This window comes from Sus scrofa, chromosome 14 (assembly GCF_000003025.6).
Source record: "Sus scrofa isolate TJ Tabasco breed Duroc chromosome 14, Sscrofa11.1, whole genome shotgun sequence".
Taxonomy (NCBI): domain Eukaryota; kingdom Metazoa; phylum Chordata; class Mammalia; order Artiodactyla; family Suidae; genus Sus; species Sus scrofa.
Genome location: NC_010456.5, coordinates 13,890,117 through 13,917,954, shown reverse-complemented (window position 1 = coordinate 13,917,954; position 27,838 = coordinate 13,890,117). Strand labels below are relative to the sequence as shown.

General features: G+C 50.2%; 1 protein-coding gene across 1 annotated transcript; it reads right to left on the bottom strand.

The window, feature by feature from the left end:
- C14H8orf74 (chromosome 14 C8orf74 homolog) lies at positions 1,172–27,609 on the bottom strand. Its single transcript, XM_021073214.1, has 4 exons — positions 27,562–27,609; positions 25,608–25,800; positions 3,153–3,556; positions 1,172–2,755 (listed from the first exon to the last, which is right to left on the bottom strand). Exons 1-4 carry the CDS (start codon positions 27,607–27,609, stop codon positions 2,516–2,518), a joined length of 885 nt encoding a protein of 294 aa, XP_020928873.1. The 3' UTR covers positions 1,172–2,515.

The following is a 27,838-nucleotide window of genomic DNA, read 5'->3' as shown; positions in this document are numbered from 1 at the left end:
TCCCAGGCAGCACAGGAGTCCCTCCTGGGGAAGGTCCAAGCCCGGGGGGGGGGGCACCGTGCCACTAGCCCCCTGCCCACAGCTCAGGCTCCGAATGGCCAGAGTCTGAAAGTCTTCAGAGCCTCAGGGTCCCCAGGGTCTCTAAGGGCAGTGGCAGGGCAAGGCTGGGGCATGTGTGTGGATGAGGGTGCAGACAGGATGGTTGACCATCCCCCAACTTGGGAGAAAGACAGAGCAGAGGGGAGCTATTGATCCCTTCTTACATAACCCACCCAGCCCAGTGTCCACCAAGGCTTTGGTGGCTTCTGGGCACTGGAGAAGTCATCCAAGCCTAGCTGGTTCTGGGCTAGCCGGGCCCTCCAAGTTTTTCTTGCCCTAGATAGGGGTCCTCCAGTATATGGCCTGGACCAAAGTGGTACCCCCTTCCCCCCTCTTCCTTCAAGCACACTCACACTTACACACACACACACATACACATACACATGTCCCATCCGCACAGGCTACAGGGGTGTTTTGGGATCCTGGTCAGACCTGGACCAGATAAGGATGGCAGTTCTTACACTTCCCTCTGGGCCATAGTGGTTTCAGCCACATAGTAAGTGTGGATGTTGAAAAATGTTTGTGGGAACTCCCATCGTGGCTCAGTGGTTAATGAGTCTGACTAGGAACCATGAGGTTGCGGGTTTGACCCCTGGCCTTGCTCAGTGGGTTAAGGATCCGGCGTTGCCTTGAGCTGTGGTGTAGGTCGCAGACTCGGCTCAGATTCTGAGTTGCTGTGGCTGTGGTGTAGGCCGGCAGCTACAGCTCCGATTCGACCCCTAGCCTGGGAACCTCCCTATGCCGCGGGAGCGGCCTAAGAAATAGCAAAAAGACAAAAAAAAAAAAAAAAAAAAAAGAGAAAAATGTTTGTGAAGTGAAGGAAGAATACATGAATGAATGAATGTATGAAAAATTGAAGAGGAGTTCCCATCGTGGCGCAGTGGTTAAAGAATCTGACTAGGAACCATGAGGTTGTGGGTTCGGTCCCTGCCCTTGCTCAGTGGGTTAACGATCCGGCGTTGCCGTGAGCTGTGGTGTAGGTTGCAGACGCGGCTCGGATCCCAAGTTGCTGTGGCTCTGGTGTAGGCCGGTGGCTACAGCTCCGATTGGACCCCTAGCCTGGGAATCTCCACATGCCGTGGGAGCGGCCCAAGAAAATGCAAAAAATAAAAAAGACAAAAAAAAAAGAAAAGAAGAAATTGAAGAAAAACCTAGGATCTCCTTCCACATCTAAAAAGCTATTGGGAAGCTTATCAAACTTCTCGGATAAGACACACATTCCCTGAGGCATCGAGGTAAGGTGGGAAGGGAAATCTGGAGGGGGACCATGGGACTGGGGGATCCCCTGTCCCCTGGGCTTCTCCCAGAGGGCTCCAGGGCTTGCTCCCTCTACAAAAAAACCCAGCCTGACCTCCGAAGGCGCTGATTCTGCCTGGAAACCCGTGACTCCAGGCACACCTTAGTTGGCCCTGGAGAGCCGAGTGTGGAGAGGGGAGCACTGCCCAGTGGTCCCGCCTATGGCACGAGGACCACACGGCAGTGGGCAGAGGAAATAATGTGGGTCACCGGCCTGCTGAGAGGCAGTGAGTGGTACTGTCATTTCTGCCCTCATCTCCAGGGCCACGGTTACCTGTCAGGGACATAGCTGTGCTAAGCCAGCGACCAAAGGGCTTGTGAGGCTCTCTGCACGAGGTCCAGGGCTGCAGGGGAGGAAGCAAGTCTGAGCTCCTGTCCTGATCCTTTCACCGCCTTGCTGCGTGGCTTCAAGCAGGTGCTCCGCTTCCCTGAACCTTGAATGCCTTGAAAACTGGGAGGACCCAGCCTTGCTTCACCTCCCTCTCAGGATGTGACAGCAGGCCTATCATGTGACAGGAGAGCCAGCTGGGGCTCAGAGATAGAAAGGATATGGGCAAGGTCACACAGCTGACCAGCAGCAGAGCTGGATTCAAAGCCAGGTCTCTGACCTCTATGACAGCGTCTGCTTCCCTGTCTCACCCCAAACAATGTGGATTTGCACAGAAGCAAGAGTTTTCCAGGGGCATGGGCTCTGTGTCCTCCAGCAGGAGACCTGACAGGCAGGTGGTCGGTCCCGTTGCACACACCTCAGAAAGGAAGCAGAGTCCACACACCTCTTCTCCCCACTCTGCTGGCTACAGCTCCTTCCCGGTGTCTGGCTGTCACCCTCTCGCTTATCTGCTGACACCCTCTGGGGGCCATTCTGTCATCGTAGTCCAGGCTCAGGCTTAGTCAATAGTGATGTTTGCCTGGGCTTACAGAATGGCCATTTGGAATGGATTTTCAGATAGTGAAAGATGGTTTCTAGAAAGGAGACAGAGAAAATATGATGAGTGTTGGCTTTGTTTCTTTTAATCACTAGAAATTTCTGATGTACTGGGCATGGAGCACAGAGCATAATCCTTTCGTAATGGTTTATGGCTCTTCCTCAGAGTCTTCAGACAGTGGACTCCAGGGGCTTCTACTTCTTCTTGGCTTTTTCTTTCTTCCCTTTGTTTGCTTTGGATGACTTAAGAGCTTCGTTTTGGCCTGGCTGGCTAGTGATGGGGAGCAGGGAGGGGACGGGAGCATTGAGGGTGAGAGTTTTCTTCTGAAGTCTCAGGTCCAAAATATCAAAGGTTATCTGTATCTCGTACTGCAGCAGCTCCTTCAGGCACTCGATCTGAACATGAATGGCCTCATTGATGAGATTTTCTAACTCCTGGAAGAAACGGGAGTGTGGCTGATGAATGGGGCTCTGGGGAGGGCTGGGGCCATCTGCAGGTCATGTCCCACTGCCTGCTCCAAATCTCAGTGCAGTTGCCTCCTTTATCGGTGCGCTGGGTCCTTCCATTTCCTCCCCCACCCCACCCAGACCTACTCTTGGTCCGTCTCCATCCTGCTCTGTGCCCTGGGAGGCTGACTTTTAAGGGCTGCATCAACCAGCTACCTTGACCTTGGCTTTTGGCTGGGTTCAGCCAATGGGAGGCCCGGAAGGAAATCTGAGGGCTGGGAGAGATGAAGTCTTTCCCCTTCCCACTGACCCACATGACCATGGTCATGGCCATGGTCCTCCACCTGAAGCCACCCCCCCGCCCCGCTGGAGGGCACCACCTCACCTCTCTCTTCAGAGCCTGGCACCTCTGCAGGGACAGCTTGGAGAGTGTCTCCTGCCGCAGGTGCTCTTGCTCCAGGCGCAGCTCCTCCTTAAGCAGCAGCATGTTTGTCCGCTTCTGCACCTCAGCTGCGCTGAGCTCTGCCACCTGCTGCTCTTGCTTCCAGATCTCCCTGTCTTTGCCCTCAGCCAGTGGGCGGGGCTGGGGTGGTGCACACACCTCCAGGTGCATGACGGTCAGGTTGACGTCCTGTTCCTGGCCCAGGACGTACTGGTAGAGCTTGTAGTGACAGATGAAGGTGTTGTAGAAGTAGTCGCACAGGGCCAGGAGGTGGGTGGTGTTGAACTGGCCCTGATAATCTCTGAGCTTGTTTCCCAGGATGGTCACAGCCTCGGTGATGGAGCAGCCTGTGGGCACAGAGGGGCCAGGCGTTGGGTGTGAACTGGGCCGAAGCTGCGCTTAATAGCTGAGCATTACAGGCTCAGATCCCAGAGCCCATGCCCTACTGGCTACTCTATGTTACCACTTAGAAATTCTTGAAAGCTACAGAGTGCATCACATTACCCCTTTTACCTTGGCTCCTAGGAAGCTCAGAGCCAATTTTATGCAATAACTTACATTTATCCATTCTTTTTTCTTCTATAGTTATCCTACTCCTTACCTACATGTTGGCGTTTGACTCTAGTTTTGTTTTTGTTTTTTTAATCTTTTTAGGGCCACACCTGTGACATATATATGAAAGTTCCCAGGCTAAGAGTCAAATCGGAACTGCAGCTGTCAGCCTATGCCACAGCCACAGCAACACAGATCTGAGCCACATCTGCAACCTATACCACAGCTCATGGCCACACCGGGTCCTTAACCCACTGAGCAAGGGCAGGTATTGAACCCGAGTCCTCACAGATACTAGCCGCTATGGGAACTCCTAACTCTAGTTTTAAAGACTTAGTGCAGCTGTGCTTTGTGTTGTCTCCACTTCAAATCCTTTGGGAAGGATGTGAGGGTGTAAAAAGGGGATTTTAAGTAGAATGGACTGGGAGTTTGGGGTTAATAGATGCAAACTGTTACATTAAGAATGGATAGACAATGAGGCCCTGCAGTATGGCACAGGGAACTCTATTTATTTATTTATTTATTTTGTCTTTTTGCTATTTCTTGGGCCGCTTCCACAGCCTATGGAGATTCCCAGGCTAGGGGTCCAATCGGAGCTGTAGCCGCCAGCCTACGCCAGAGCCACAGCAACGCAGGATCCGAGCCGCGTCTGCAACCTATACCACAGCTCACGGCAACGCCGGATCGTTAACCCACTGAGCAAGGGCAGGGACCGAACCCGCAACCTCATGGTTCCTAGTCGGATTCGTTAACCACTGCGCCACGACGGGAACTCCTGGGGAACTCTATTTAATCACTTGTGATGGAACATGATGAAAAATAATATGAGAAAAAGAATACATGATATATATATGTCTGGGTCACTTTGCTGTACAGCAGCAATTCACAGAACAATGTACATCAAGTATAATCTTAAAATTAAAAAAAAAAAAGAAAAGGGACATGCCAAGCCTATGAATACATTTTAATGAAAATAGAAAAAAAGGGATTCTGTAATGAATGGAGGGTGAGATGATTGGAGAGACAGAGACTTCTCCTGGAGACTTGGGTCTCAGCGTTAGGCAAAGACTGTTTAGACCAGCGCTGCTGGAAGAGTAAACCATCTTCGCCCATCTCCTTCCTGTCAGCCTCCTGCTCATGACTCCATCAGAAGCTCAGGGTAGGGGTGTGGTCAGGGAGGCGGGGGCAGGACCCTCCCCAGCATAGGGTCAGATCTTAAGACAGGAGTGGTTCATTCAAGAGTGGGGGCTGAATGAGGTGAAAGCCCTGTGAACAGACACCAGGCAGAGAAAAGGCAGGACAAGAGACAGAGCAGACCCCTGGCCCCCACGTGGGGAGACCACCCCTGAGGTGCGCTGTGAACTCAAGCCAAGTCTCTCTCATTCCCTGGTTCCGGATCACCTCTGCAGGGTGGGAGCTTGAGCACGTGGTTTGGGGGAGCCCACAGCTCGGCTACTGAAAACAGAGTCCAAGCACTGCCTGCGGGGCAGATTGCAGATCCCTGCCCTCATCTCCCTTGGTGCGCCCCCCACCCCAAGCAAGGGCCCCTGGCGCAGCCCCCTCCCCAGGCAGAGGGTTCCATGCACCTTTAAGAGGGGCTGTCTCAGACATTTGTTTTTCAGTCCCACCTCTAATTCTACATTCACTTTGGCTCCTCGCTCACTCATGGCTCTGCATGGGCACATTTACCTTAACTGCCCCCTCCCCCACCCCCACCAAGTACCAAGAAGGCAGAGGCATCGGGGTGTTAAAGAAACATTAGTGCCTGGAGCACTGTTCTGCCTTGAGCCTCCTTAGAAGGTGCTAGAAAGTGTCACTGAGGGAGGGGAGGAGGGAGGCTTCTCCATCATGCAGAAGGAAAGGTTGGTTCCCTTTCAAGGCCAGTCAGTGAGTGAGCTCAGAGGTTGGCGAGAGTGCTGGGTCTCAGGTTAGGGTAGGGGAGGCCACTGGGTCTGGACGATGGACACAGCTCTGCCCCTTCCTACCTTTGACTCTTGGGCCTCCCTTCCCTCAAGTGTAAGATGGAAGATCGTTGTATTTACTTCATAGGATTGTTAGGGGGATCAAATGGGCTGGCACGTCCCAGTGCCTTGATCAGAGCCTGATGCAACGTAGAAACCAATACATGCTGTAGGGAAAGAAATGTTTGTTCCTGTGCTGTGAGAAAGGTCTCTCCTGGCCACATCTTTCCTTCCATCTTTCTGTCTCTCCTTTGGTCTATCCATCCATCCATTATCCATCCATCTGTCTATCCATACATCCATCCATCCACCCGTCCATCCATCCATTATCCATCCATCTATCCATCCATCCATCCATCCACCCGTCCATCCATCCTTTATCCATCTGTCTATCCATCCATCCATCCATCCACCCGTCCATCCATCCTTTATCCATCCATCTACCCATCCATTCACCATCCATCCATCCCTCCCCAATTAATTTGTCTAACTGTTACTGAGGCCCTATTAATTACTAGGTGCTATGCTAGGTTCTAGCAATACTATGACACATTCCTTATTAGACACATCCCTTACCCTCAAAGGGAGAGATATACAAGCGGATGTTAATATGTATGTAAAGAGGAGTAGAACTGGGTGATGAGGAACACTCAGCTGAGAGTAGGGCTTCTCTTAGAGAAGATGATGCATGAGCAGCATCTCAGAGGCTGAGCCAGCAGAGATGGTGGGGGAGGCACTGCATGGATGCAGCCTAAGCGAGATCAGAGGGGCAGGAATCTGCGTGGCACAGATAGGGAACAAGACTGAGTTTGTTGCTGTTGGCACCTGAAGGTGGAGGCAGAGAATGGCAAGCAAGGAGCAAAGAGGTGGGCGGAAGGGAGGGCCTTGAACACTGTGTTCAGAAGCCAGAGCTTTGTACTCCAAGCAGCGCAGGGCCTGCCCAGAGCTGCTGGCAGGCTGTGGACACAGTCTCGCTTGCCTGGAGCTAGAGCGCAGTGACAGTTACGTGGTGGAAACTGTGGCCCTGGCGGGGCAGGAGTCCTCAATGGAGCCCTTTGCAACTCCCAGACTCTTCCTGGGGACACCTGAGGGGGGAGGTAGGGCCACCAACAGAATGTGATCAGGTGGGACATTTACCTCTGTTGTGAGCCTTGCCCTCAGAAAGCTTCCAGTCTGTGTAACAGGAAGCAGTTGAGCAGATGATATCCCCCCTTGATTCTCAGCTCCCAGCACAGGGCTCTGTGCTCAGGAGGGATCCATAGATATCTAGTGAGTCTGACATGTGAGGGCAGTGACGAGGCTGTCCACTTAACCATTCAGTAGACATTTACTAGGGACCTTCCTTCCATGTGTCAAGAACTCATCAGGTCCCAGGGAGGCAGTGAAGGGGCGGGGGCGGGCGGGGGACACACAGAGGTAGTATAACTCTTCTCAGGGTAACACAGAGCTGGATGGGCACAGAGCAGGAAAAGGTGACTTTCTTGGGGCAGTCAGGGAGCAGTTCCCCAAGGAGGTGATTAAGGAGCTGTGATGGGCAGTGTCGGAGGAGTTATTGGACAGAAAGAGGTGGAAAAGAATGAAGCAGGCAGGGGAAGCAGCATGGACAAAAGTCGTGTGGTTGGGGGAAAGTGTGGCCCATTTGAGGATTTGAAAGCCTGGGGTTAGGGGTTGGGGGGTTGCCAGGCAGGAGAGTGCCCCGTGGGACCTCCTGGTTCTAGATGAGGCTGGGGGCGGGCAGGGGTCCAGTGGTGCAGAGTCTCATAGGCCCTTATGGGAGGAATTTGGTCTTAGCCTGAAGAGTGTTGCTAAAATAATGTCCCTAGGAGTTCCCTTGTGGCCTAGCAGTTAAGGATCCGGTGTTGTCACTGTTGGGGCTCAGGTCACAGACTGCTGTGGCTTGGGATTGAACCCTGGCCCTGGAACTTCTGCATGCTGCAGGTGTGGCCGAAAGGAAAAACGAAAATGTAAAATGATGTTCCTTTCATGACATGAGTCAGAAAACCCTGTCCATCCCTCACTCTGAGAAAGTCGTTCTGGGGCCCACTCACCCCTTCTCTGACTTGGTTCTTCCTCTTCCCCCTCCCTCTGCACCTGACACTGGCCTCTTACTATTTCTCCACCTTGCCCCTCACACCCTTGCGCCAGCCCTGGACCTATTTGCCCTCATGCCCAGAAGTGCTACTTTCTCACAGGGGCCTCCCAGAGCCCCTCAGCCCACACCCCCATCAACTGGTTACTCCGCCATAGTAAGCAACAATAGAATGTCACATTTACTGAAAATAATTTTTAAGAAATTAATTTTGTCCATTGTTTTGCCAGAAAAAAAATGACAGTTTAGAATCACATTTAAGATTTGATTGCATTGCTCTTATCATTATGTATTTGGTTTTTTGTGGGGTATTTTTTAGGGCCACACCCATGGCATATGGAGGTTCCCAGGCTAGGGGTCCAATCGGAGCTGTAGCTGATGGCCTATGCCACAGCCCCAGCTACACCAGATCCGAGCCACATCTGCTACCTGCACCACAGCTCACAGCAACGCCAGGTCTTAACCCAAAGAGCAAGGCGGGATTGAACCTGTGTCCTCATGGATGCTAGTTGGGTTTGCTAACCACTGTGCCACACGGGAACTCCATCTTATCATTATATATTTGTATAAATTGCTTCTTTGCTTGTGTAATCTGACAATTACAGTTTACCTAAGTAAATGAGTCACATTAAAAGTTACTCAGAAGATATACTTACGTTCAATGATGATTGCTTTTCAATTTTTAACTTTAAAATGTTATTTAATCATCTTTAATCTTGCATCAAATACAAAGAGTAAGCTTTAGATGTTTAAAGCAGATATACATACAGGATGTAATCAGACACACAGAATATCCACGATGTTAAAATTTGATAGGGGTGAGCAACTGGGGAAAATGACCTAAAGTGGCTTCTCAAAAGGAGCCAGCAATCCCACTTCCAGGGGTACACCAAAAGAAATGAAATCAGGATCTTAAAGAGACTGTGTTCATTGCAGCATTATTTAAATTAGCCACGATGTGGAAATAGCCTAAGTGTCTGGTGACAGATGAATGGTTACACACACACACACACACACACACACACACACACACACACACACGAATATCATTCAGCCTTTTAAAAAAAGAAAGACATTTTATCATTTGCAGTAACATGTATGGACCTGGAGGACATTATGCTAATTGAAATAAGCAGGACACAGAAAGACAAATACTGTGTCATTCCACTCATATGTAGATTCAAAGAAAGTGGAATCCATAGAAGTAGAGAGCAGACTAGTGGTTGCCAAGGGCCAGAGCGGTGGGGGAGACCCTGGACCTGTTGCTCAAGGGGTCCAGAATTCAGTTTTTCAGGACAAGTAAGTTCTGGAGAACAGCTACAGGGTACATGCCCACAGCTAACGACACTGTTTTGTACTTTGGGAACAACTAGATCTCAAATGTCCTCATTACAAACAAAAGTGGTGACTCTCTTAGGTGATGGGTGTGGGCGTCATTTCACCAGGCAGATGTACATCAAGATGTCATGTGATCCACCCTCAGTATTTATTTCTCAATTATTGACAAATATTGACAAATAGATACCTTTTTTTTTTTTTGGTCTTTTTAGGGCTGTACCTTTGGCACATGGAGGTCCCCAGGCTAGGAGTCGAATCAGATCTGTAGCTGCCGGCCTACACCACAGCCACAGCAACGCCAGATCCGAGCTACATCTGTGACCTACACCACAGCTCATGGCAATGCTGGATCCTTAACCCACTGAGCGAGACCAGGGATCAAACCCGCATCCTCATGGATACTAGTTAAGCTTGTTATCGCTGAGCCACGACAGGAATGCCTATTCTTTTTTTTATGGCACTGTACACGACAGAATTACATAACAAGAATTGAGGACTGCTCTGAAAGCAACATGAGAGCAAGTGTCCTGGACAAAACCAGGCACCAGGAGGGGAGGTGCTTTCCCGGGAAAGGTGCCCTGACCCAGGCTGCTGGGGGCTAGAGCCAAGGAAGGCTTTCTGCAGGGAGGGTCTGGAGCCCAGTGTGGGAGAGGAGGAGGAGTTTGGCAGGACATAGTAGGAAAAGGCACTCCTGGTGGAGGGACAGCAGGGCCAGAGGCCAGAGGAAGTGGAGTAAGGTTGTGAGTGTGTGCAGGGGCCCATACCTGGTTCCGAGTTTCTGGGAGGCAACGCTGAGGTCTGGAGGCCTAGGCTGGAGGACAGAGGGCCTGAGGTCTTTACTCTGCAAAGGGCAGCTTGTATGTGCCACGTAAAGGAACTGGATCTCATCACAGAGGGAATTGGAATTCATGGAATGCAAGGACCTCCAAGGAAGGGGCTTCAGGACTGATGGGGACCCTGCAAGTGCATCTAAATTTTTTTTTTTTTTTTTTTTTTAGCTTTTTAGGGCCACACCCTTGGCATTTGGAAGTTCCCAGGCTAGGGGTCAAATCAGAGCTGCAGCTGCCAGCCTACACCACAGCCATAGCAACACCTGATCCTTAAGCTACAGAGTAGGGCCAGGGATCCAACTCATATCCTCATGGATACCGGTCAGATTCGTTACCGCTGAGCCACAAGTAAAACTCCTGCATTTAGAATTGTGCATGCACATTTTTTTCTGGGAAGAGTGCATATAGAGAGAATCATCAAATTCCTAAAGGAAAGGTTAAGAAGCATGGCTAGGGGCTACAGACCACTCAGAGGTGTGAAGCAGAGAAGTGAATGGTCAGGCAGGCATTTCCATAGGGTGATGCATAGAGGGGGACAGAGACGGCCAGGGAAGGAGTCCCAGAGGGTGGGGCACAGTGTAAGGTCAGCGGCTTCTGATCATCAAATCTGGACTTTTGGCCCCTGTGGAGGCACCAGTGTGTGAACGCAGGGAGGTGATTCATGGAGACTTCTCTGGGCTCTGTGAGGCTGAACTTGCCAGAAGGTGCTCTGCTCCTCCTCCAGCCTGGCCTGACAGCGCGTGGGGCTGGGGTCACCTGCACCCTGCAGATCTTCGCCGATCGGCCCCGGGCCACCATGCCCAGGTTTGAATGAAGAATCCCAAGGGCCCTGTCATGCTGAGTGCCCTCATCTAAGGTGCACAGGTGCTCCAGCTGCCTGTCACACTGGCGATGTCCGCCCACAAATTCGGCCATGGCATCAGCCATGAAACACAAGTGTGGGCCTTGTCCCGGGTCCACAGGGAAGGACCCCTGGGCTGAATTCCAGCTTTCAGTCCCATTACACTCTGGAACCTGTTCTGGTTTTCAGTAAAGATTGTCCTAAGCTCGCAAGACACATTCACTTGGCCCCTCGACCGCTTTCCATTTGTCGTGGGTTGAGAAGTCCCTGATGAGTCAGAAAGCCAAGGATTAAGCCTCTGGCTGCCAGGCGCACAGATCTGTCCCTGCAAGTTGCACCTCAATAACAGGGAGTGGCCTTCATTTGCATTGGCTCCTGGGAACTTCCTGAAGATGGTCCCCAAGGGCCTGGAGGGCAGCACCTGCGAGAAGGGCACAGGAGAGGAGGAGAGTGGCGGGGGTGGGGGGTGGGGAGCGTGGGTGGGATGACAGCGCCAGAGGCTCCCAAATCAGGGCAAAAAGGCATTGGGCCTGGACCCAGCGCACTGAGCTCCCTCCCCCGATCCTCACGCGCGCGGGGTCTGGGGCTGTCCGAGAGACGGCAGGTCCTGATGGGGTGGGGAGAGGTGAAGAGGGGCTGCTCCTTCTGAGTGGGCGTGAGGGGGAGGACCTAGGTGCCACTGGCGCCCCCTGACAAACCAGTTTGGTGGCCCCCCGCCTTGGCTGAGAGGGGAGGAACCATGTCATGCTGCAGCCTGGCCCCGCTTGGCTCACCCTCTCTGATACACAAGTGCCTGCCTATAGGGCAGCCCGGATGGTGGGAAGCAGAGCAAAGACAGACCCGCCACTCCACTCCCATCCTGGGCCCTGAACGCTGCCTCCTGACCACTTTTCTGCTCTTGAAAAGGTTCTGCCAAACTCATCCAGTGCCAGCGACAGCCCAGAAAACGTGGTGTGTTTTCTTTGGGGCTGAGAGGACCCTGGCTCAGGCAGATCCTGCTGTGGCCCACACGCCCTGGGTCACCTCAGACTCCGCCCCATTCCTCCCAGCAAAGTGAGCAGGTGGAGCCACCATCCCCACTTTACCTGTGAGAAAAACCGAGGCTCAAAGAGGTCAAGGGATTTGTTGCGGGGTACACAGCTGGTGAGTGGCAGAGCCAGAAGTTCACCCCCAGTGCCTGTCCTGGGCAGGGCCCTGGCAGCATCCAGATCCAGGCGGCTTGGGCTGTCTTCGACCCTGGGATCGGATGCTGGAAGGAACCCTCAACCCTCTCAATCACTGTTTTCCAAAGTTGTTCTCCAGAAAATGTTACACAGAAGTGAATGACCTTGAACACATGCTGGATCCAGGGAAACTAAACAAGAGTCCTTGCCACATTAGTACGTTCAGCAAAACATGCCAGTAGGCTCCACAAGTGGCCAAAAAGGACTGAGCCTGGGCAGTGTTTCTCAGGTTTATTTGAGACAAATATAGGCAGACCTTGGCGATACAGTGGGTTCAGTCCCAGGTCACCGCAATAAAGCAAATATCACAATAAAGTGAGTCGCCCAGGAATTTTTAATTTCCCAGCAGATATGCAAGTTATATTTACACTATGTTGTAGTCTATTAAGTGTGCAATAGCAATAAGTCTAAAAAGCAGTGTGGATACCTTAATTTTAAAATGTCTTATTGCTAAAAGAAATGCTAACCATCATCTGAGCCTTCAGCAAAGTATAATCTTTTTGCTGACGGAGGGTCTGGCCTGATCATCGCTATGGCCACAGTACCAAGGATCTCACAGAGAGTTGTGCATCTTGCCAGCCACGTGCTCTGTTCTCAGCCACTGTTTACAGTTGTGCAGAGGCTACCAGTGAGCCTAGGGCAGCCCCTGGCCTGAAGATAGCCTTGACTATATGGGGCCATTCCTCCAGGCTTGTGTAGTTGTGCCAAGTAAGAGCATTGGGAATTCAGGGCGATGCGGGCTCATAGCTTGCTTCTGCTTTTTTTTTTTTTTTTTTTTTTTTTTTTTAAATTGCAGGGCAATGTTGTGTTAACTTCTGCTCCTTAATTCCTTGCACAAGTTATTTTGCCTCTTTGGATATCAGTGTTCTTCTCTGTAAATTGGAAGCAACAAAAATGTCTACCTTATATGTTGACATGCGGGTATGTGTGACAGTGCCTGATGCACAGTGGCACTCAATAAATCATGTGGTTGTCATTGTCCTTGTGGAGGTTCTACTGGCATTGCAACTTCCTGGGAGGTTCTTCTGGGGGTAAACCTGGCTTTCCAGGAGACCCTGCATGCTCCTAGGTCAATGCATTCTAGAGGCTGGTGTTCCTCAATCCCCTCCTAGGTCCTTAGCTGGCGGCTCTCTCTACTTTGCTGGGGGTGGGGTAGGAGGTGCCAATGTGCTTTCTCTCCTGACCACCCTGGCTGCTGAGGACAAAAGATGGCTGGGAGTTGGCTGTCCCCAGTTACGGGGGTGCAGATGGCAGGGGGAGAGGCAACCCTCTGGTCAGACCATTTACCGAATGACCCAGTAGTTCATAGCTCTCCCCAACAGCTCTGGGGCTTTCTCTTCTCTCCCCTCCATTGTGAGCTCTTCCATGGCTGGAACCTGCTAGAATGGACCAGATCTCCCAATTCCAAAGGATCTTCCAGAAAGCTCCAGACATGTAGTTGTTGCCCAGTGCTCAGCTCTTGGTAAATAATAACACAACCAACCTACACTGGTGTGCCACTTTATAGTTTTAAAGTATTTTAATTATCCACCATTTATTTAATTGGTCACAATCAACCTCTGATAAAGGCAATTCTGCCATTTAACAGATAAGGAAACTGAGGTTTAGTGGACCTATGCAAAATCAGGATTCCGAAGTCAGATTCTTCAATTCCAAGGTGAGTATACCTCAGGTCCTGAAGTTTTTTGTTTGTTTGTTTTTCTGTTTTGCTTTTTTGTTTTGGGGGGGCTGCACCCGCGGCATATGGACGTTCGCAGGCTAGGGGTTGAATCAGAACTATAGCTGCCGGCCTATGCCACAGCCACAGCAATGCCAGATCCAAGCCACATCTGTGACCTACACCATAGCTCATGTCAACACTGGATCCTTAACCCATTGAGTGAGGCCAGAGATCGAACCCACAACCTCATGGTTCCTAGTAGGATTTGTTTCTGCTGCACCACAACGGGAACTCCCTGAAGTATTTTTGAGAAGTGAATGGAAGATATGGAATACACAGAACTACAATACTTCCACTGGGGCTTTTAAACTTTATTCTTATTGTGGTAAAACATACATAACATAAAATTTGCCATTTTAACCATTTTTAACAGTTCAGTGGCATTAAATACATTCCTATTGTCACACAACCATCACCACCATTCATCTCCAGGCCTTTTTTCACCTTGCAAAACTGAAACTCTGTACTCATGTAAAACTCTCCATTTCTCCCTTTCTCCCAGCCCCTGGCAACTCCCGTTCTACTTTCTGTCTCTATGAATTTGACCTTCTTGAGTACGTCATATAAGTGGAATCATACAGTATTTGTCTTTTTGTGACTGGCTTCTTTCTTCAGCAGAATGTCCTCAAGGTTTTTCTGTGTTGTAGCCTGTGTCAGAGTTTTCTTCCTTTTTAAGGCTGAATAATATTCCATTGTGTGGCTAGACCATATTTTATTTATCCATCCATCTGTGGATGGGCTGCTTCCATATTTTGGCTCTTGTGAATAATTCTGCTATAAACATGGGTGTAAAAATACCTGTTAGAGTCCCTGCTTTCACTACTTTGAGGCATATATCTAGAAGTGGATTTGCTGGATCATGTGGTAATTCTATGTTTAATTTTTTTTTTGAGTGAGTACCCTACTGTCTTCCCATTCACTAGGTTTTTTCGTGTGTTTAAGGTAAACCTATAACCACATTAAAGGAAAAAAAAAATCTACCCACGCATAAAGATTTAGAAAGATGGTGTTGTTGTTTTAGAGATTTCTTCCCAGTTCGCTTTCCTGGGACTCAAAGGGCAAATATGGGGCCAGGTATTTTAAAGACTGTCATGGGCTTTTGCCTAAGCTCTCCTCTTAGCCCACAGCGGTTGCCCTGCCTTGTCTGTTTAGCCAAAGTACCCCCCTTACTGTCCTTCACCCCCAGTTCTTCAAGAAGGTGGCTAATGCTAAAAAGCTTTGGCAGAAAGGACAGACTCTGGGGCCAGATGGTCACAAGGTTAATGCTGATTTTGCTCTTTACTGTGTGATGATTTACAAGTTACCTAACCTCTCTGAACCTCAGTTACATCATCATGAAATGAGGCTAATAGTACCCACCCAACTAAGCTGGCTGTGAACATTAAAAGGGATGATCCATGTGGGGAGCTTACGCAGCATGGCTGCTGAGTGGGTGTTGACTCTTCTCCACCCCCCTGGCACAGTGCCCTGACAATGCTTGCTGGAGAATGGCTGAGTGAGTGGTGCAGGATTAAATGATTTGGGGAGGGTTCAGAGGTCAGAACAGGAGCCATGAGGCAGAAGGCTCAAAGAGGCAGATTTTGGTTCAGCCATGGGAAGAACTTTCTAGAAGCAAGAGCTTTGTCAATTGGGGCACTAGGAGGCCATTAGTGAGGAGAGAATTCCTGAATAGTCTGTGTGTGGTGGTGGTGGGAACAGGGTTTGGAGCAGGTGGCCTCTTGGGTCCCTTCGACTCTAGGAAGCAATGGTGATTTCTGTGGAGCTGAGAGGCCCTGTAGCCATATCTAGGGCCCTTTGGAGGCCTCCGTCTCAAGTGTGTGAGGGGCCTTTGGCTCGGGACTGTCATTATCCCCAAGATGAAAATGACCACGTAATCCCACTGTCTCGGGAACAGGGCACTGAACTGAGACTAAAGTCTGGCGACCTCATACCCATCCCTTGTCCCCTCCGATGTTGGAGGACACGGGGACCAACCAACATGTCTAGCCGACTGAGGAAGGACGTCAGACGTTAGATGGCAAGGGGTCATCACTCCAAAGGGCCAGAGGTCTGATCTTGAGGGCAGCAGGACCATCCACCCCCGTAAAAGCGGCACATTGCAGGCCAGAACACGTTAGCCAGCGGGCACAGCCCACCCTCTGGGCTGGGCCTGTACCACCCACCGCATCGGAGCTGTCCTGCTGGGGGCCAGGATCCCAGGCTTGTGCTGTGAATAATTCCAGGTGACCCAGTTGGGAACCCAGGCCCCAGGGGTGCCACCTGGCTTTCCAGGTGCTCAGGCCCCTGCTTGGCAGTAACTACGTTGTACTCAGTGCCAGGCTGTGGGCTCCTCTGGTCCTCATGTGCCCCACCGGGGTAAGATCCCTTAGGTCAAGATGGAAGGTTGATTGATGGGGCAGGGGCGGGCTCTGCCATCACACAGGCCTTGGTTCAAGTCCCAACTCCACTTACTGGAGGTTCGACCTGGAAGAAATTACTTATGCCCTCTGGGGTTCAATGCCTTCATCTTTAGGATCACACCTATCATACCAGGTCATAGCGAGGTGTACAGATGGTATGTGTGAAAAACACCAGGCTCTCTGTTCCTCCCTCTGCAGCAGGCATGGCTCATGGAGAAGGTCTGGGAAGGTTCCTATGGCCCAGTTCTGATTTCTGGCCAACTGACTGGCTTTGCCTCACCTGGTGGGCTGTGAGGTCACCCAGTATTTTGGGCTGAATTAATCCAGTGTCTCTCAATTCCTATGTTGGAATCCTAACGGCCAGTGCCTCGGAATGTGACTGAACTTGGAGACTGGGTCTTTACAGATGTAACTAAGGTTACCTAAGGTCATGTGGGTGGCCCTAATCCGAAATGACTGACGTCCTTATAAGAAGAGATTAGGACATTGACACACAGAGGAAAGGCTGTGGCAGGTGCATAATGAGGCAATGGCCGTCTGCAAGCCAAGGAGAGAGGTCTCAGAAGACACCAACCTTGCTCACATCTTGATCTTGGAACTTCAGCCTCCAGAACTGTGAGAAAATACATTTCTGCAGTTGAAACTGCCAGGTCTGGGGTACTTTGTTAGAGCAGCTGCGCAAACGAATATACTCGGGGAGAGATCTCTGGAATGACAGTTGCCCCCTTGCCCCAAGAGATGCTCTCCTAAGATCTCAATCAATGGCCTCTGTGGAAACTTCCACTCTCCAGCAAAGGCCCTTCCTGTAGGTTGAGTCTGAGGGGTATGGTGTTCGCTCTGCCAGGAGAAAGCTGAGGAGAAGCTACTTTTCAGGAAGAGGGAAGGGCGCTTGCTCTCTCTGGAGAGGTCTTGAGCTACTGGAGACTCCCCCTTGGGAGCAGATGCTCAGGGGCTGGCTGGAAGGACCCCAGGCACAGCTATGAGAGTGCTGAGGAGGGGAAGTTCATGCAGGGAGCTTGGGGGAGCCATCACCCCCATCAGCCCCAGGCTGTCGGGGCAGGTAGGTGGCTGCCTTCCATCCTACAGCTGCCTGGATGACATTTCCTGGAGAATTGGGAGTGGCCGTGGGTGGAACCACAGATACCAGTGCTGTGACGCACTTCACCGGACATTCCCTGGGTTGCCTCATGCCTCCACCAACTGGTCATCAAAGCCTACTTCCTCCCAGCCCCAGGATTTGGGGGCCAGGCCAGCAGGAAAGGGCTTCTTCCTCATCCAGATGTCCAGGTGGAGCCCGCCAGATGTTGATGATGACAAGAAGCAGAAGCTGCAAAGTGGCTGATGTGATGGTTGGGACATAAGGCTTCATGGACTGGCAGGTGGTCGGGATCAAAGGCGAGCATCTGTGCTGGTTCAAGTTCTCCAACACATAGCTTCCTGCTGGGTGAAGGCTGAGTTGGGGAGAGGCTGCACCCCGACCCCTATCCGCTGCTGTAACGTACCTGTCCTGGGCACCATGAAACTTGGAAGCTCCTCCCACATCCCCAAATGTCCCAGTATCTCTCTCCTCTCCTCTCCTGGCACCTAGATGGCATATGCAAAACTTGCTGCTTCCCGGGATTTCCTCCCACCTGGAGCTGGCATGGAGCTTCTGTCCCAAGACTGGTACTTCACCCTCTACCTCAAGGACATGGCAGGATGGGATCTGCCTGGGGCTTCCTGGAGGCTGGCAGTGGGGATGCTGATAAAAGAACACTTTCTTCTGCCCGGAGCTGAGACCAGAATGTCCCAGGGAGCCATTTGCCAGGGTGGAATTAGGTTCTGCTTTTGAATAAAGGGCCACCCTTTCCCTCCTGGTTCTGAGGTCTGATTGGGCCAGGAGATAAGCTGAGCTGGCAGTGGTTCTGGCAGAGCTCTAAATCATTGTTGTGCAAACCTGACCCTCCTTAAAGCTTGCCTGCCAACTTTGTTATCTGGTATGCAAATACAACTCAACCATCACTAGCCTCAGATTAAGCCCCCCAAACACCGCAAACCCCCCAAACCATCCCCAAAAATGATACCTTCCAAGAAGAGTGACAGCCCAGTGTGGACTTTAGCTGAAACAGCAGCTTAAAGCTGAGCTGGTGGTCCAGGGGGACTTCCAGCTGTCTGCATCCCCCATCCCATGCACGACCTATGACAGGTGTGACAGGTGCCCGGGGAAATTGGGTGTTGAGAGCACAAGATGGAAGGGACTAGAGCTCATTTGGGATCTGACCTCCCCACCCCTTACGGCCTGGGTCCCCTAACGAGGGGAGCGAGGAGACATCTTTGCCTCCTGTGGGTAGGCAGCAGGGCATCCCCCTGTGTGTGCCCAAGGGCAAGGCAGCTGCTCGGGGGCCTGGCTAGATGTTGCCTGGACCCACTTTCTGCCAGCCCAGGGCTTGAACCCATCTGCAGTCCTGCCTGCAGGGGGTGGGTAGAGACAAGAGACAGCTCAGACAGTGAGCCCCCGGGGGTAGCAAGCAGCAACCTCTGGTCCTGGACCACCAGTCTCTACTGTGTGACTGCCTCACCGCTGTGATTTGTGAGCGCTAACCTTTGTGGAGCACTTCCTAGGTGCCCGTCCCTCTGTTCTATTCTGTAGCCCTGTCTCTTTCTTTTCTCCGACTGCCCTATGAGTTGGAACTACTATGGTCTTCATTTTAGAGATAAAGAACTGAAGGCACAGAGAGGCAAAGTAATGTTTTCAAGGTTACACAGCAAATGTTAGAGGCGGACTTGAACCCAGATCTTCTGATTGCAGTCTTGTGCCTAATCGCTCCACTGGGTTGCCTTTAACAGGGCCCAGCCTGGTTACTGATGCAGCGTGAGGAGGCGCCGCTGAGGACTGATGAGCTTGTTCATGCGCTTTGAGTGTCCCTGTGGTGGGTTTCTAAGAGGCAGTGTGGACACGGCTCCATGAGGTGGAGTCTGGGCCAAACTGGCCATCTTCTGGAGCAGCAGGTGTCATCCCAATGCCACCGGGGCACGGATGGGGTATGTGGGCCCCAGCTCAGGAGGCTGGGTTCTATGCAGCTGTCCATCTATGGGGGTCCCTGTGATCCCCACTGTCCATGTCCTCCAAGGCCAGAGCCAGCCAGAGTCAGCACTCACACATTTCTTGCACCTCCACTTTGAGGATGAATCTGCAGTTCAATCCACCTCCAGAATCCTCACTCCCAGACCGTTATTCGACCCCACTTCCTGGGATGCATCTGAGGAGAAGGGACCTCGGGGAATGGTCTTCCTTGCTCTTGAGAAGGGGCTCATGTGACTCCTATACGTTTGGCAGTTGGTGAGAAGCAGGGTCTGCCAGAAGTGTGCCAGACCACACCTATCAGGCCATCTCTGAATCACGTCACCCCTCTCACGTCTCCGCGTCTTTGTCCCTGTGGTTCCTCCTGAAAATAATAGCCTGCCCTCCACTGACTGCTGATCAGGCACTAAGCGCCATGCTGTGGGTTTTATCTTCATAACCTCATTTAATCCTGAAAACAATCCTAGCAAGTGGGTACTCTCATTTTTCCCTTTCTCTAGCTGTACAATCAGAGCCGCAGAGGCAGTGTGTCTGCCCGGGACCACAGTCTTGAAGGATTTGAGTCTTCTCTTACAGCTCCGAGCCTCCAGATGGAGTCTATCTTCAGCAAGTTGAATTTCAGGAATTGGGAGCCCACCTAAGAGTTTGTTCCTCCTGATGTTTGCATCAACCACGTTTCACAAATTTGGAGATGATTTAAAAGCAAGAGGAAGATCTTGTTAAGTTGGATGCCCCAGGATCAAGATTTAAAAGATGCCAGAAGGGAAAAAAAATGGGCCGACATTGACCAGATGGAATCAGTGGAGATGGTTTTAAAGTCCTGCATGGACATTCAATATCCACCACCTGTAAGCACAGGATTGGGAAAAGTGGTTAGGGATGGCACACTGCTTCCCCAGTACGAATCAGGGCAAGATGATGCTGATAAAGTAAGTATACCCACAGGCTACATAAACAGGAGCATCATCGTCAGGCCAAGGGAGGTGATAACATCTCTGATCACTTCATCAATCAAATCACAAGTTGTATTGTGTTTGGATCTGGATGACATATTTTAAGAGAAACACAAGTGTGCCCAGGGCAGGGCAGCAAGAAAGGGGGCAGAGGTGGTGGAGAGGTCTATGGAAATGATGCCATGTTAGGAATGATACAATAACACAGGGGATGACAGTCTACATGTGAAGACATAAAGATCATATGAAGTCCACTCAAAATTTGCACGGCTAGTGCACTCCTTCTAGAAGACAAACTTTGGGCATGTGAGCAGAAGGTGCTGAAGGCATGTGTAGCTAGATATAAGCTAGATATAAGGAAGGCCTTCCTAATAATGAGAGTGGTTGTACAAAGGAATGAATTGCCTTGAAGGAGGGAGTTCCCTGTTGCTGGGGTGGTGCCAGCGAAGGCTGGAAAAACCTTGCTGGCTGGTTGAGGGGGGTCTCTGCAGTAGAGAGAATGAAGTTTTCTGATCACCAAGTCTCCTAGAAACTCCAAGGTTTTAGAAGTCTACGAGATGTAGATAGGCTGTGTTGCCAAGGTATGAGATAACCAGAAATACTGAAAGCACCAGCGTGATCTAATCTCCTTGGGTTGAAGCTGGGTTTGCATCACCATTGGCTATTTTTCAAGGGCTCAGCCTATGGAAGGCTCTGATGGAAACCTGAAAGAGCCCGCGTTCCCACCTGCTTGGGGCTGACATTCTTCTCCCCCTCTTTAAGTGTTTGTTCTGGCCACAAGCCACTGCAGAGCTCAAATGACAAGGCTAAACTCTGGTACCCATATGTTGCTGTGATCAGAGGGGACTGGGACCAGAGGGATGCCAGGAAGGCCCCCAGGGGTGGGATGAAAGTTCCCAAGGATCTCTGATGCCAGCCCATGAGCAATGCTAGGGACCACAGGGTGGGAACTCTGGCCCAGAGGAGAGATGTAGAAGGGGACCCAGGCAGCTCAAGAAATAAAAAAGGCTGATGCAAGTGCACATAAGATGTATGAAACGGACACTGAATGCCTTGAAGCAAAGTAGTGATGGGATTTTATTTGTGTCTGGAAAAAAATTCCAGGTCCAGTTTGGTGAACAGTGCAGAAATACAAGATGGGAAAGCAGTTGACTGGTTGAGCGATGGAGGTAGGTTAGAAAGGGTGGTGGACAAGGAGGTGGTGTAAAGGGGTAAGACTGGGAGTTGAGGTGCTGTGAATAGGAAAGGTGGGGGAGCTCTGGGTGCCTCAGGAATGTGGACCGCGGGCAGTAGGGGACAAGGCATGGTGAGTCCTGTTTGCTTGGCAGCTGATTACAATCTTGTTCAGAAGGCCAGTGGAGGACCTCAAATTACATATTACCAAACATTTTATACTTAAAAAATTTCAAAATAAATACAGAGAAGTTTCCCCAAAAGCACATAAGCAAGTGTGGTATTAACAAAACAACAGACAAAGAGACTGATGGAGCAGAATAGAGGACCCAGAAATAGACCCACAAATATAGATGACTGATCATTGACAAAGGAGCAAAGGCACTACAATGGGGTAAAGATATCTCTTCAATAAATGGTGCTGGCACAACTGGACATCCACATGCAAGAAACAACAAAAAAACGTCTTGACACAGACCTTACACCCTTCACAGTAAATGGATCCCAGAGCTCAATGTAAAACATAAAAACCATTAAACTTCTAGAAGACAATATAGGAGAAAATCTAGATGACCTTGGGTTTGGCAGTGACTTTTTTTTTTTTTTTTTTTTTTTTTTTTTTGTCTTTTTGCCTTTTCTAGGGCCGCTCCTGTGGCATATGGAGGTTCCCAGGCTAGGGGTCGAATCGGAGCTGTAGCTGCCAGCCTACACCACAGCCATAGCAATGCCAGATCCAAGCCGTGTCTGCGACCTACACCACAGCTCACGGCAACGCCGGATCCTTAACCCACTGAGTGAGGCCAGGGATCAAACCCGCAACCTCATGGTTCCTAGTTGGATTCGTTAACCACTGAGCCATGACGGGAACTCCTGGCAGTGACTTTTTGTATACAACACCTAAAGCATGATACAGGAAAGAAGAACTGATAATCTGGACTTTACTAAAATTAAGAACTTCTACTCTCCAAATGACAATGTCAAGAGAATGAGAGGATGAACCACAGACTGGGAGAAAATATTTGCAAAAACACATCTAATCTAGGGCCATTATCCAAAATATACACAGCTCTTTAAAATTCAACAATAAGAAAACAACTTGGGAGTTTCTGTCGTGGCACATTGGAAATGAATCTAACTAGGGACTATGAGGTTGTGGGTTCGATCCCTGGCCTTGCTCAGTGGGTTAAGGATCCGATATTGCTGTGAGCTGTGGTATAGGTCACAGACATGGCTCAGATCCCAAGTTACTGTGGCTCTGGTGTAGGCTGGCAGCTGCAGCTCCGAATGGACCTCTAGCCTGGGAAACTCCATATGCGGCCCTAAAAAGACAGAATGATAAAAAAAAAAAAAAAGAAAAAAAAAAAAAAAGAAAACTTGACAGAAAAAAGGATAAAGATCCTTTTTTTTTTTTTTTTTTTTTTTTTTTGTCTTTTTTGGGCCACACTGGCTACATATGGAGTTTCCCAGGCTAGGGGTTGAATTGGAGCTGCAGCTGCCAGCCTATACCACGCCCACAGCAATGTGGGACCTGAGCCATGTCTGCGACCTACACCACAGCTCACGGCAATGCCAGATCCTTAACCCACTGAGCAAGGCCAGGGATCGAACCTGAGTCCTCTTGGATAATAGTTGGGTACCGCTAAGCCACAATGGGAACTCCAGGATAAAGATCTTTTAAGACACTTCACCAAAGAGTACACACAGATGGAGATGGCAAATAAGCTTATGAAAAGATGTGTCACATCCTATGTTACCAGGGAAATGAAAGTTAAAACAATGAGATGCCAAAATATATGTATTGAAATGGCCCAAATTGAGAACACTGACAATAAAATACCAAATGCTGGCAAGGATGTGGAGCAACAGGAACTCTTATTCTTTGCAGGTGGGAATGCAGAATGGTGCAGCCACTTTGGAAAACAGTTTGGTGCTTTCTTACAAAACGAAAGACACTCTTACCACAGGATCCAGCAATTGTGCTCCTTGGTATTTATCTAAAGAGTTGAAAACTTACGCCCACACAAAAACCTTTGTTCACCTGCTCGCGCGTGAGCACACACACACACACACAACCTGCACACAGATTTCATTGCAGCTTTAATGCCATAATTGACAAAAATTGGGAGTAAGCAAGCTGTCCTTCAGTAGGTAAATGGATACATAAACTGTGATACTTCCAGACAACGGAATATTATTCAGCCCTTAAAAGAAATGAGCTATCAGGCCATGAAAAGACAAGTAGGAAACTGAAAGGCATGTTACTTGTGAAAGAATTCAATTTGAAAAGACTACATACATCCTGTATGATTCCAGCTATATGGCATCTTGGAAAAGGCACAACTACAGAGAAAGATCAGTGGCTGCCAGGGATTGAGGGGGACAGAGGATGAATAGCAGGAGCACAGAGAGCTTCTAGGGTCTTGATATATCAGTGGCGGACACATGCCATTATACACTAGTCAAAACCTGTAGAATGCGTGACACCAAGCCTGAACTTGAATGTAAACTATGGACTTTGTGTGATAATCAAGTTCACTGATTGTAACAGATGTAACACTCTGTGTGTGTGTTGGGGGGGGTGGTTAGTGGGGGAGGCTGTGAGTGTGCGGAGGCAGAGTTTCTGTGGGACATGCCTGCATCTTCTGCTCTATTTTGCTGTGAAATCACAACTGCCCTAAAAAATAAAGTCCATTAGGAAATAATACGCCTAAAACTCCATGAAACTCCTAGAAGAAAACAGGGTGAAAGGTCCTTGACATTGACCTTACCAATGATTTTTGGGAACATGACACCAAAAGCAAAGGCAACAAAAGCAAAAATTGACAGGTGGGACCTATCAAATTAAAAGCTTCTGCATAGCAAAGGAAATGATCAACAAAATTAAAAGGTAGCCTATACAGTGGGAAAAATATTTGCAAACCATGTATCTGACAAAGGATTAGTATCCAAAATATATCCAGAACTCATACAACTCAATAGCAAAACCCCACATAATCCAAGTAAAAATAAAGGAAGACACACAGGTGGCCAGCAGGTACATAAGAAGATGCTCAACATTATTAACCACAGGGCAATGCAAGTCAAAACCACAATGAGATCCCATTTTCACACATATTAGAGTGGCTATCATCAAAAAGACAAGAGATATGAGTTCCTTCTGTGATGGAACAGGATTGGTAGCATCTGGGACAGTCCCTCTGTCTTTTGGTTCTGGTGACCTGAATGGTTTGAAGGTTATAGGAAAGGGACCTTGTTCCATGGAAATTCTCTTGTGATGAGGTCAGGTTCTGAGTCTTTGCTAGAACCACCACAGAAGGAGGCTGGCTGTTTCTTTTGCATCCCACAGTATTTTTGGGGTATCCTTTTAATGGATCACTTGATTAAGGAGGTGTCTGCCAGTCTCCCTCACTGTAAAATTATTCTTTCCCCCTTTGTGATCAGTAAGGATGTTGTGGGGAGGTTCTTAGGATGTAAATATTCCATTTCCCATCAAACATTCACTCACTGGTTTTAGTACCTATTGATGGCTCTTGGCTGAGTGTTTCTAGAAAGGTGGCCATGGAGGAGCTGCTCCATGTATTTGCTTAATGAACGAATCTGCGTCTCACAGCCCAAGGGGTGGGCAGATGTGGCCACATCCCCTTGGGCTGTGGGTCACGGAGAGATGCTCCTATAACCTGACTGGGGTCTCTCAGTCCCTGGCAGCAGGCTGATGACTGTAGAGGATCCCCTGAAACACTCAGCAGAGCAAAATCTGATGCTGGGAACAATAGGCAGACTCTTGGGAGTACAATGGAAAGTCAGTGAAGGGTTCTGAGCAGAATATTGACACATTTGATATATGGTAAGCAGAAACAAAATAAAAATTCTGAATAATGGGCCCTCCTCTCTCTTTTCTAAAACAAATATTGACTTCTTTCTGAGCCTGTTCTTAACTAGTTGCTGCAGAGGTATGGGTCTAATGATGAAGTTCTTACTAAAGTGTAAATGACTGACTGAAAAGCAAACACCCTGGCTTCTATGTGAACAGCTTGGAGTGGTGCAGGAGTTTCAGCCAGGGAGATCAGGGACACGACTCAGCAAGGACATTCTGTTTGCCCCACTTTCCAGGAAGGCTGGATAGGGCCCCTGTTACATGAGCATATGAAGAAGCTAAAAGCCAAGGGAAGAAGGAAAGGGGCTCCAGGCTCCTCAGAGGGCTTCTGGGACTGTGTGCCCACCCTGAGCCTCGCTGACTCCAGCCCTGGATGCCTTGTACCTTTGGTTTCCTTGAGCAGCTCTTCTGTGAACTTGACCACCTTGGCCACCTCCACCCACGGGAAGCCTTTGCCCACAGCGAAGATGATGCTTTCATAGAGCGTGTCAAGCAGGATGCTTCTGCGGGAGTCTCTGAGCTCGTCAAACTCTTCCCAGTTCAGCAGTCTCCGGAGGTGCTCCCGACCTTCCGGTTTCTGTGGAGTGTGAAGTGAGGGGTGGAGGGTGAGAATGACGAAATGGGGTGCCATTGTCCCTGGGCCACACACTGTTGGGGGCCCCACAGGGCTTTGCAGCATCCTGAAGAGTGATCAGGAATGTGTGTATGCTGGGGCAGAATTATTCTTTCATTTCTGGACAGCTTCCCTCACCTTACTAGCACTGCTCCTTCCTCTGGGAGTTCTCCTGTGAGCCACTGCAGCAGGTGTCTACACCTTCAGCAGGCCTCAGGCCCTGAGTTTTTAATCACCTTTGCTTCCCCTCTCCCCTAAAACAAAATTTGGCTTCCCTTGGAGACTACTCCAAACTAACTGCTCCAGAGATAGTGAGCTGACTATGAAATTTAGACTAAAGTGTAAATGACTAGCTGAGAAGAGGCTTGGTGAGGCAACGCTTTAGCAGAAGAAATGCCTTTCTTGATGAAGCAAGGGGGTAGGGACTGGTCAGGGTACCATTTGTTTCCATCTCTAGGTAAGAATTCATTTTACTTGAGAGTTCACCTGACCCTTCAGATAGATTCTTATAGACCACCAATAGGTTGAGGAGAATCAACCCCCTTTAAAGGAGAGGGGGAGTTCCCATTGTGGTTCAGCAGTAAGGAACCCAACTAGTATCCGGGAGGACTCTAGTTTGATCCCTGTCCTATCTCAGTGGGTTAAGGATCTGCTGTTGCTATGGCTGTGGTGTCGGCCAGTGGCTGCAGCTCTGATTTGACCCCTAGTCTGGGAGCTTCCATATGCTGCAAGTGTGGCCCTAAAAAGAAAAAAACAAATAAAGGAAGGGGTAGGAAAAGGTGTGGCATGAAGTAGAGACCCACTGAGCACAGGAGTGCTGCTCCCCGGGGTGAGGGGAGCCTTTGGCTGGGGGACCCTGGGATGGGGACTAATGAACACTTGGTGCCCGAGGGAGGCCTGGAGCCTTGTCTCAGCTCCCAGGACTCCTCTCCCCTCCCCTGCAGCCCCCATAGATCCCCAAGTGGGCATCTGATGGGAGAGCTGGCTGGAAGATCCAGGGAAGTTGACATCCCAGGCCAGAGCAGCCTGGCCCCATGCCTGCCCATCATCTCGTGGCTGCAGGTCAGAGGCCAACCTGTGCACACAGCTGGCCTGGGTCCTTCTGTCTGTGGCCTCGGCAGAGCCTGGACACCCCTCTGTGCACGGCCCAGAGGCTGGGGCCCTATAGGCTGGGTTCACTTCACCCACAGGTGCCCACCTTGCTCATGACTTTCAGCCTCAGAAACGGTTCTGAGAAACTGACAAAATCTGCCCCCTTCTCCGCCCTAAATACACAGACTCTCTCTCTCTCTTTCGCTCGCTCTCTCTCTCTCTCTCTCTCTCTCTCTCTCTCTCTCTCACACACACACACACACACACACACACACACACCCTGCATACACTGGCGTACAATCTCTGGGGCTCACGGGTAAGGGCGGCTCCCCTGTAACCAACCCCAGGTGCCTCCTGGACCCTCCTTGGATGCAGGTGGAACCAGTGCCTCCATGCCCATCTCCTCTGTCCCTCCTGGTGGGCTCTGCTGCATCAGGGCTGTCACTGCAGCCCTGCAAAGTCTCCCCTAAGCCTCAAGGGCTGGGAAGACTGGCCCACCATCGGCCTGGAGTGCACCAGTGCGGGCCTCAGAGCTGGCAGGCGACGACAGGGGTGCTGTCTGGAACCTCTCCCACCTCACTCTGAGACCAGTCTGAACAGACTGCCCTCAAAAGAGCCGCTTGTTTTCTTCACCTGAAATTGGAAAACTTTTTTCACTCCCTGGGGTGTTAGGAGTGCCATGGCCCCTGTATTCAGTTGCTAGGAGGCCTGGCCAGGACTGACTCAGAGCTTCGGGATGGCTGGGCTGAGGGGGCCTGCTTTGTGAGGTCATGAAGACCCACTTACGGGTGGCTCCCCTGGCTGCTTTCTCTGGACCCTCCTCCCTGGGTCTCATCCTCCACACCTTCCCAAGGACCTGGGGCCCTTTCCTCTCTCTAGCCTCCCCCTTGCAGCCTGTTCACCCTCAGGG

Coding starts and splice junctions, on each gene's coding strand:
- C14H8orf74 (XM_021073214.1), bottom strand. CDS start 27,609: ATGGCACTCCTAACACCCCAGGGAGTGAAAAAAGTTTTCCAATTTCAG. Junction 25,801..27,561: donor AAAAAGTTTTCCAATTTCAG/GTGAAGAAAACA, acceptor CACACTCCACAG/AAACCGGAAGGTCGGGAGCA. Junction 3,557..25,607: donor GCTGCTCAAGGAAACCAAAG/GTACAAGGCATC, acceptor CTGTGCCCACAG/GCTGCTCCATCACCGAGGCT.